Raw genomic sequence first — 10719 nt, forward strand, 5'->3', positions numbered from 1 at the left:
GCTCGCCGTTTTATTTATTTATTTATTTTTTGCTACGCTAACGTTGGGCAGAAATGAAAAAATGTATTTTATTCTTCTCACTGCTCCTTTCCTGTCATGAAGATATTTGGACTTATGTTGTGTACTGACTATGTTAATGTAATGCTCTTGTCATCAAAGGAACAAATAAATAAATCAAATGTTAGCTTGGCCCTGTGAGGTACTAACTACAAGCTAGAGATAGTGTAAGCTACAGAATGCTGGGAAGTTAGCATAGGCTAACTTCCACGCAACAGTCCTGCCCACAACCTAGAGGCGAATTTCTAATAAGCTCCAGAAAATGTCTTAAAAATGACAAAAGCTTTTTTAATTTGGCTAAGAACTGCACAATCGTAATTAATAGACCACTGCCAACAATTTTACAATGTAAATACTGTAATAAATTATAAAATAGGACTATAAGAGATTTTTATTTTTAAACAAATTGGCACGATAATGATGAGCAGTTAAACCCTCAGAACTTATTTTTAAAGACATAAAGATATGTTAAATGCGCAGAAAAAAATTATTATTGTTGAAATGCGTCACAGGAGTTGGAAGATCACAACTGAACAGAAAAAAATTGATTGTATGTCAATTTTCTTAGTAAAGATTAACCAAAGATAAAATAAAGGATCTGAGTCTTGAAGTACTTAAATATGCTTTTTGTTCTTGCTTTTATGCTCTTTTTTGTTCTTTCACTACATTGTCTTCGCCTCTGAGAGTCAGTGCTGCATCAACAGTGTGAATGTTTGCTTCAGTGTTGCAATATCGTGTTACAAAAGAGGCAACCTGTGAAAAGTGATAAAAGTCTAACAAACAACTAGGTTTAAGCTTTTTTCAATAGTAAAAAAATTCCTTCTGCTGATATTTCTGATTCTTCAAACCAAGAAAATGCTATATAATGTAGAAAAAAAACACTGATTACTTATAAAAACACTTAAAACAAACAACTTTAAAATGTTTTTAAGAGGTTTAGGAGAGTTGTTTAAAAATGTACATAATTTAAAGACCACAGGAAGAAAAGAATGGTATGTTTAATTTACTCTGCCAAGTAAAAAAACAGTTCTGTATTTTATAAAACAAATAAATCCAACGATAAAACCAACCATAAAGCTGTGTTTGCAAGAGATAAGGAGTCAATTACAATGACAATTACAGAAATGTAAATACAAATTGTGAAGAAGACACGACATAACATGGGAAAGGATAAAAATAAACATAGGCTACTGGTAATAATGAAATTTACAGTTTCACATTATTTTATGTCATTTAAGTCATTTTGCATTGGGTGGACAAAAACATCCCAGCATATCCTATCATGCTACATTAGCATTCTATGGTTCCGTTCTACGGTTTGTTTTATTACTGTTGGACAAATAAGTGGAATAACATTTGAAAATATTTAGGTTATAAATCTTTACAAAACACAAATATGAAAATTGGGCTTCATCTGTCACTACAGGTGGATGTAGCATACAACTGCTAAAGTTAGCATGCTAATTTTAAAGTTTTCATTAGCTTTGAAGATAACTAAAAAGCCTGGCAGGAGGGCTACTATTAAGATCAAAATATATCACCCTATACCGTTACATCTGTGATACTCTTCTCCAAATGGAGCAAAGTAACCAACTTTTAAAAGTTTGGCACTAAAACTGAAAAAATTTTCACTATCAGAATTTCTTAAACTAGTGGGTTTTCTTGCCTGTTTGTTAATCTAATCGGACGTCAACCTCCCTGGGCGTGTCTGATTTGCCCTCCAGGATTTGCTGGATTTGATGGAGGACCTTTTCATGGAACACCATGTCTAGGTGGGCCAGTCCCCTGTACTCCGTCACATGAACCGGCTTTTCCTGCTTCCCCTCCCAGCGTTTGCACAGACTCATGCTAAAGCTGTCCACTGTGTCATCCCCGTCGGCATAAACAAAGTCCACCGGGTCTGCGTTGGGAAAATCCTCATCATAGATATGCGTGACAGGAGTTGGAAGCCCAACGCCGTACATGCACCACACCTCAACGCCAGGAGGGTGGAGAGCACCAGTCAGGTTCTTGGTGTCTTTCCACATGTGCCTGTAGGCAAACACAGATAAAATGCATTTCAGTTGTAGAAAAAAAGCCCAAATTGTTTTATGTCACATGCAACCATTCAAGGGATTGTCCAGTATAGGTGCTATGGATTCTTGGGTTCTACAGGGCATGTGGAGGGTAGTAGACAGAAAATGGATGCATATTTAAGGGAGTGCAAATATGTCTTGTAGTTCTCTTGAGGCTACATTAAGGGATGTCATGTAAATGGAACGTACAGTTGTTATCCGTGTGATAACAATTTCGTGAAGTATTCGTAAGGATAATGTTAGTTGCACACTTATGACGTACAAGTGATGCTGTTGTACAGTACACTTACACCACACTCTAATAGTTATTAAGGTACACGCACTGACCCAACGCAAATGCTGAATAGACAGGGTGTCCAGATGATACATAAGTGCCCGTAGGATGCCTTCGGTATGCCCACAGAAACTACACTCTGCCTAATTTCACCCACAGACAGCTTGTGTATATACATAAGGGCAGTTGTTACTGAGGCCTTATGCAGCAGTCTGATAACTTACTGATCCAGATTCATTATGTGTAAAGAGTGAGTCTTCAAACACCCTTTTTTTCTACAATCAAAATATTTATTTTAAAAGGGATAAAGGATACATTGAACATTTATCGTCTCTCAAAGTAAAGGCCTGGTAATCTAATGTGAACCCACTCCTGCACAACCTCTGATTGGCAAACCAGTAAAATCAGTCATATTGATTCAAAAATCAAAAAGAAAAGAACAGCTTTAAGTCCCCTTAGCTAGAAAAAAATCAGTAATTTACCAGCCGTCCTCAAAGTCGATGTCTGTAAATAAGCGCTTGTAGTCCTGGTTTGTGTAGTTAACTGATGGTGTGGAGATGAAGACATGATCCTTAGGCCAAGCATCCTCAGATGGTAGCATCCAAGGATTGGTTGTCATCATCCTCTGCTCCTCACGGATCTTGATGTTAGAAAGCATTGGGATGCCATCGTTTTCACCTGTGAATGTTTAGAATAGACAGGTTTATGATAAATGTTCAGGTAAGGTTTTTGCTTGTTCTCTGCTAGAGCAACTGGGTTGCTAAGGACTGTGCCCACAATGTTTTTTAGGATTCATCCTAATACCTGAAGCCATGACTCTAAGTACTTTAACGGCGCCACCCCATGGTGCTCCCAGGGAAATGAAGCCTCTGATGTATGTATCCTTCCAGGCCTGAGGCTGGTTGTTGAGGAAGTAAAGGACGTAGTGGCCACCCATGCTGTGTCCCAATAGGTAAACTGGTTTCTGGTACTGGTTGTACATCTCCTCCACCAGCTCTTGAAGCTTTATGAAATACTCTGGGTTCTCATCTGTGGAGAAAAAAAAGGGACAAATGACGAATAATTCATTTTAAATTGGTCACAAACAAACTGAGTTTAAGGTGTCCAGGTACCAAGTGTTTCTATAAGGTTATGGTTCTGGTATTTGTCTCAACATTTGGTTCTTTTTGTGTTTTTTCATTGCAGTTGTTCAGTCTTTAACTTTCTGCAATCAAGGGACTAAACTGATAACAAAATGTTCTTAAACTAAGAGTTTGAGCGCAGATAAGGTAGAAAAGTGGGTGGTACATGTTCAGACGATGGAGCTAGACAATAAATAGAGGTATTTTGAGAAATTTCACAACAAGAATCCAATTTAATGATCAAGCCAAACATTCCAACCTTTTTTTTAAGTTTACTGAGAGTCAAATAGCCCTGCGATAATTTCTTCAGCATTCTGAGCTAAAATAGTTCCCTCCCAATTCCCATCATGACCCAGTCGCTGGTTCTATGGTGTTACTTTCTTGAACCTCTTTTGGTGGACTCTAATCACGGAACACAAGAGCAGGAGTTTTCAACTTAATCAGTTTTACAGATTTCATAGTTTGTTTGTAGACAAAGTCACCCATTTTTTCTTATCTAACACTATGTCCAAGAAAACAGTAGAGTTTATTTGATTTAGCCTAAAAATTGCATACTCCTGATTAAAAAAAACACTGGGAACACTTTTACAACTGAACAAAAGATGATTGGAGCTGAACTGAAAGTTATTTAGCATTCCCACAAACTCTTCTTAGTCATTTTCTGTCATTTTCTATGATTATACCAGCTCAAGTCCTTATGTACTCTTGTCACTTTTTCAGGGCTACACCTGCAAATTTACATTTTCTCTTTAGATTAAAAAATGGGACAATGAGAAATTTGTTCTGGATGTAAAGCAGTTACAGTGTCAATCTGATAACTTACTCGGAGCTAATCGCCAGTCGTACGGAGCGCCACGGACTGTCTCATTACGGACGTAACCCACATTGACCAAATACTGCACCATGGAATGAAAATAACCTGCAAAGAATGACAAGAAGACTTGTACGATTTCATAGATAAATCCCATTGTACTATTACTTCTCCTAATACCACTATTATCCCTTGTTTCATAAATGCACATAATGGAGCTCCAAATACAATGTTGAATAGAGATTTTACTCACCAGCTAGTTTGTTGTAGTCCAGATACTCTATGGTATACGTTTCCCCAAATCCAGGTACCCTCACCTGCACCCCTGGTGAGTTGGAGGATTGCCGGGTTGTCTTGTTATAAACAAGTCTGTAGGAAAACACTCATGAACATTCACACTAGACAACATGTACATGCAAGAGTTTGTGGTCATGTTTAGTGGTTCCTTGCGGCTCCATGGGACACTAAAGCTGTGGTTACGTTTTTAGCGGTCAAGTTTTGTTGTACCACAATTGAAGACACCAACCAAAACATCTGGCATGTTATAGGGTCCAGAGTAAAAATCAGAAATACTTACTTCTGCCAAAATCAACAAGGTAAAGGCGTAGAAGTGTTTATACCTGATGTTATCAATCCAGCAGTCCACACCGACCGGCATGAACATGTTCAGGTCAATCCAGAGAGGAAACCAGTGCTCAGACTTCTTGAAGCACATCCAGTGGACTAAAGTTGGCTTGTCTATTTTGGCTTCTAAACGATTCCCCAAGTTTCCTGGTACTGAAAACACAGATAAAGGCAATTAATAAATAAATGCTAGCAGCCATATTGGATTTGTTTTCTACCGAATGATTGAGTCACTAAAGGCTAAGTCCATGATTGGTTGACATGCTGAGTCAACCTCGCCAAACTTCAGAATTTTGAAGTCTTGACGTGCCACGCCCGACACCCAAATTGTGTTGCAGGACCTCAGACTTTGTCTGTACATTGACTTAACATTGAAACTTAACACCCCTGATCCACAAATTGCATCCGGTGTGAATGCAACATTAGAATAACTGGAAATAGCTGAATTAGGTGATTCCAGGTTCTGAAGACACATTATCCAAGTTCTGAGTGAAAAGGGGAACGTTGAAAACGAGCAGGTAGTGGGACTTGAGGACTGAGGTTTGATTAACCTGCTCCTTCTCATTTGGCTCTGTATTTTCAAGGCCAGTTCATTACAGGTCTTTGAACTCACCACACCGAAATGAACCAAGGGAAGATCATTAATGCAGAGACCTTGGTCCCTTGCTTTCTTTAAAGGTCAGTCATAAGACCTCTGCATTCCAACAGACCCACACAGAGCCCCACCTCAACCCCATCAAACATATTTAAGACTCAAACGGACTGTAAAGCAGCCCTTCTTTTTTAACTTGGCCTTAATCCCATGAATGCTGTTCACAATGAATGGACACAAAGACCCATAGAAGCTGGAGGACAAAGAGTGGAAACTGTTGAAGCTGAACGAGAAGATGAAGGAAAGCCATGAAAAGTTCACTTTGGTCAATGCTCAAATGTTACATGTCATCTTATTTTAAAATCAGTAAAGCGGATGCTTTTATCCAACCTGACTAACAGATTTCTGTCCATTTAGAAGAGGATGGGGTTGGATGTTTTTCCCACAGACACACCAACTTCCAAAACTGAACCCCTGACCGACCAGATGGCAGATGGATGTTCAAACCAACTGACTCACTAACACGACAAATGTAGCAATATCAATGAATCATGGAACTACACACACTGACTCAAAAAATAAGCAGAAAGCAAATGAAGTGTTGAAGTGGTGAACCCATTGAAGAAATATGACACTTTGCTTCAAATTAACTTTTTTTTTTCAAAAACAGTTTTTGAACAGTCTTTTGCACAATTGATACAACATTCACAAGCACTTCATTGTTATTATTTTTATTTAAATACATTTATGAACTACTTTTACCATTTTTTTTTTACATTTTGTTGGAAAGATTTTTAAAAGCAGTAGAACTTTTTTGTTAATTAATAATTTTATTATATTTTCATTAATCTGAAGTCATCAAGCAAATTGGGAATTTTTGGGGTCCTTTATACTTCTGAATCTTTAAAATCAATACTTTCAATAAATGTGCTTTGAACCTATCAGAGTTATCATTTTTGTATGTTAAATGAAACTTTTTCTCGTCTCCTTTTAGTCAAATGTACTTAAACTTTGTGGCAAAAACGAGTCTGACTTTTGACACAAAATTGTTCTGCTTTGAACAGTTTGGGGGGATACTAAGAGTTCAGTGCCCTGAACACGTGAGCATCAGTTCTTATCTGTGAACTTGGCCACACTAGTGTCATTATGTCATGTTCCAAACCTCCATCCGATTCCCACACTGTGCCAAATTTAGTCTTATAGATTCAAGGAAACTTGACAAAAACGTGTTTTTTTTTGTTTTTTTGTTTTACTGGTATAAGGTGAATGATAGTTTTGGATCCAGATAGAGAATGTTCTGCAGAGGAAATATACAGACATTTTAAGAGCAATTAATTGTGTAGTTATTACACTGTATCACACTGTGATCTGGAATTCCATCAGTTAGATCAGAGATGAAATTCTACTTTATTTTAAAAAAGACTCTAGACTGCAAAACAATTAAGGGCAAAAAAGGGAGTTTATCCTTAAACCAACCATTCATTTTCCTAGCCCACTTTCTGGGTTGCTGGTCCAAGCAAAAAAAAAAAAAACATAACTTAAGACCATTGACTGTAAAAATAATTCTTATATACAGTCTATGATTAAGACTAAATAATATACTTGTAAACAAATGAGCCTTGTAAAAAATATTAGCAAATAAAATTAATGTCACACCGTCTTCGCATCGCTGCAAATTTGCAAACCTAAAAAGAATTTTAGAAATAATAGAAATACTGGCTGACCTGTGAAACAGTTATGTTTGCCTCCTGCAGCTCCAAATGAGATGGATTTTCCAGAAAAACTTTCTCCGCAAGGCTATAGATCCATAGTTTTTGCACATCTTAGAGTTTTATCACTTTACACCAAAGTACATTTTTCTTTTTTATTAGCAACCATAGTTTATTGTAGGGCTGTAAGGGAAACCGGTTCAGTAATATGTCGCGATATTTTTTTTTTTTTTTAACAATACTTATATTAATTTGAAATGCTGACAAGATGATATTTAATTATTTATTTATGAGCGTCCTTCAGCGCATTATTTTTATTTTCGACCTAAACCCTCCAACCACTAGTTGGCAGCACACCACACTGAGCCCCTTTGAGCAGTTCTACTCCACGACCAAAACAACAAGATCGGGTGAAAACATTGACTGTATATAAGAATAGTGTTTTTTACAGTCAATGGTGAGAATCAGCTTTTGTTAGAGGTTTAGTCAATTTTGTGGTTATGAGACATGTACTACTTAGTTATTAGATTGGATGAGTTTTGAGCTGAAACTCTCCTGTTCATAACATGGCCAGTATCATGTAAAAACACTGATTGCGGTGCTTTGTTGCGAACTCGGATAAGATTACAATGAAAGACGTAATAATATTCAGGTAGAGTATTTTTAAAAAATATATATATAAAAATTGTTCTAATAGAGTTGTGGAATATATCGCGATATGTATCGTATCATGAAACACGTATCAGGATATGTATTGTATCGCCAGACTCTTGCCAATACATAATCCTGGTTGGATTTACAGATTTACAGACTGGAAAAAGTTGCCAAATTTCATTTAGTATCAGTGTTGACGTGCAAATCTGGCTAAACTTTTAGTTAAGGAAGAAAAAGTTAAGAAAAAGTTATTTTATATTTGAAAACTATTTGTAAGATCTTATAATCTCTTCTCCTTTCAAGTTATTTTAAAAATAGCAACAAAAAATACTTTTGCATTTTACTTTGGATTTATATAACTTAAAAAAAACCAAGCAAAGTTGGTTTAGAAATGAAAAGAAGAATCAATAGAAAATCAGATTGAACTCTGGGCTTTAATTGATTTAGGAAACTGGCAAAGTAATTATATATATATATATATATATATATATATATATATATATATATATATATATATATATATATATATATATATATATATCAACAGAAACTTTTCTTTTTGTGTGTTTGTCTTAAATTGTCAGTATTAAGTGTGTGTACGCACCGATGATGAGCGGGGACGTGTTGTTGCTCGGCTCCTGGACTCTGCTGTTCGGGGGGAAGACGACGTTCATGATCCAGAAGCCTGTGGACGGATGCAGCAGCAGCAGCACGGCGAGCAGACGGCCGGCGGACCCCATCCTCTCTGTGCGGCGGCGGCGGGCGCGCGGAGCCTTGGGTACGCTTGTGGGCAGCCGGAGGGCGGGGGCAGATGAGGCGTTCAAATGCAAACGGCGGCGTTAAGCTTCCAAGGCGGCGGGATGCAGAACCGGAGTGGTCTAAAACAGCTGATTCACAAAAAAAAATGGATGATTGGGAAAAAGTCTCAAAGCAAACGTGAACATGTGACTCATGTAGACTGCACTATTGATTCCTGCTAATCTCCTATTTGTCAACACGGGGGGTGTAAATGATTGATGGACGCATGAACATCAGGGAAAACACACGTTAGCAAATAAAGTTTCTACGAAAGATTTTGTCTTTTTTTTAACTGTTTTTACAGTTTACTTATCAGGAGAGGACTATCCGTCCTTAAGCCAAAAATCAGATTTGAACGCGCACCATCGGAACAAGCAGCTGATGCCTTCATGGACCTTCTGAAAATATTGTTTTTCTACTAAGGTGAAATGGGACAGCAATTCTGTAGCCTAATTTAACAACTTTGTTTTTTTTTTGTCAGTTTTTTATTCAAAAAAAGATTTTTTTAAGAGTCCATTTTTTTAAACGAGTTTCATCCTTTTTTTTGTAAATCTCCTTACCTGGACTGGTGATTTTTCCTTATGGATAATCTTAGTTGGTACTTGATTTATTGTTGCCTTCCAATTTGATTTTAGATATAAGCCTGTGTACATTTAGAAATGTTTCATTTTATTTATATGTATATACATATATATATATTCTAAATGTTTGCTTTATGTTGTTAATTTGATTTAGTTATAATTATTTTTTTCTTCTCGTTTAGTGCTTTAATGCTTCATTTAATGCTTAAGTTGAATTCATTTTGTCTTCACTTGTATACAAATAAGAAATGTTGATACAATACCACGTTTTGTAATATCTAATTTGTCAATAAAAAAGAAAATCTGTTGCCCAACTATCAAACAAATTACAAAATGTTATAATGAAGTGTTAAATAATCAGAATAGACTTATTCTTGACAATAGATAGATTGCTCTTTGCATTTTTTTGTATATGGCTTTGCATCACTTTTTTTCTTTTAAAATATGATTAAGAAGTTGTTCTATTACTTCCAAACCCGTATTTAATTTTTTTAAACAGGAACTTTTTATAAATCTAATATGGATATTTTCTAAAGGGAAATAGCTACTATTATTAGCTGTACCTCCTGCTTATTTTATAAGTAGCTGGTAGAATAGACTCAAGGATGCTGATTCACTGTTGGGATGCTCAAATCTACGGAGAAAATGTCTTCATATTTGGCTTCTTTTATTTTTGGAAAAAACAGTTATAAAGACAGAAGTATATGCATTATTTTTTAATCATTTTCCAAACTGGAACCATCAAACTTGACCCCAACTTTGATCTTTCATGTCCAGAGAAGCTTAAAAAAAAGTACTGAATTTGTCTTTTTAAAAATGTAGTTTTATATATATTTACATTTTTGTTCAGCTGTTGTTGTACACTGCAGATTCAGTTTAAATCAGTAAGCTTGATCCTTCATAGTTGTTTTGTTTTTTTAACTTTATGAATATAATTTTATTTATGTCTCTAGTTCATTAAATAAAGCATGAAGTTTGAATATGAAACAGTAAAGTGCACTTTAGGATTAGTTCACATTAAGAGTACATTATTGCATCATGAAATTGTCATGGGTGGGCGGGTAAGAAAATAATTTACCCTAAAAATAAAAAAAACTCCTAAACTATTATCCTTTCAAACACCATGTAGGAAATCTAAGATATTTGTTGGATTATTTGTTTTTTGGTTACACTTCCATCAGTCACCTGTTACTGTTATTGATCCAATCACATACTCCCTCCGGAGGCGTATAGTTATGCATTGATGTCAGAATCTACAGAACTCTATCTAGGGCATTGTGACGACACTGGCAGATCCACACAATAAGGTTTTTTAATTTACCTTCACTACATTAAACAGACACTAGAGTCTGTGTTTGAGTCGGGCTGTTTCCATGGTCACCAAATGAGAACAAGGACTTATTAGGGCAGCGGGTCACCTCTC

General features: G+C 36.1%; 1 protein-coding gene across 1 annotated transcript; it reads right to left on the reverse strand.

Annotated features, from left to right (window-relative positions):
- Positions 1 to 1035: 1035 nt before the first annotated feature.
- lcat (lecithin-cholesterol acyltransferase) lies at positions 1036 to 8864 on the reverse strand. Its single transcript, XM_024282706.2, has 7 exons — positions 8522 to 8864; positions 4959 to 5115; positions 4592 to 4707; positions 4351 to 4446; positions 3211 to 3435; positions 2889 to 3084; positions 1036 to 2088 (listed from the first exon to the last, which is right to left on the reverse strand). The coding sequence occupies exons 1-7, from the start codon at positions 8655 to 8657 to the stop codon at positions 1731 to 1733; spliced, it is 1284 nt and encodes a 427-aa protein (XP_024138474.1). The 5' UTR covers positions 8658 to 8864; the 3' UTR covers positions 1036 to 1730.
- Positions 8865 to 10719: the final 1855 nt, after the last annotated feature.

This window comes from Oryzias melastigma, linkage group LG6, assembly GCF_002922805.2.
Source record: "Oryzias melastigma strain HK-1 linkage group LG6, ASM292280v2, whole genome shotgun sequence".
NCBI classification, from domain to species: domain Eukaryota; kingdom Metazoa; phylum Chordata; class Actinopteri; order Beloniformes; family Adrianichthyidae; genus Oryzias; species Oryzias melastigma.

Bases quoted from the DNA above. Each gene is read 5' to 3' on its own strand.
- lcat (XM_024282706.2), bottom strand. From the start codon at position 8,657: ATGGGGTCCGCCGGCCGTCTGCTCGCCGTGCTGCTGCTGCTGCATCCG. The intron at 3,085-3,210 runs GTATTAGGATGA...AAACATTCACAG, and splicing joins ACTTAGAGTCATGGCTTCAG to GTGAAAACGATGGCATCCCA. The intron at 2,089-2,888 runs GTAAATTACTGA...GTTTGCCTACAG, and splicing joins ATCGACTTTGAGGACGGCTG to GCACATGTGGAAAGACACCA.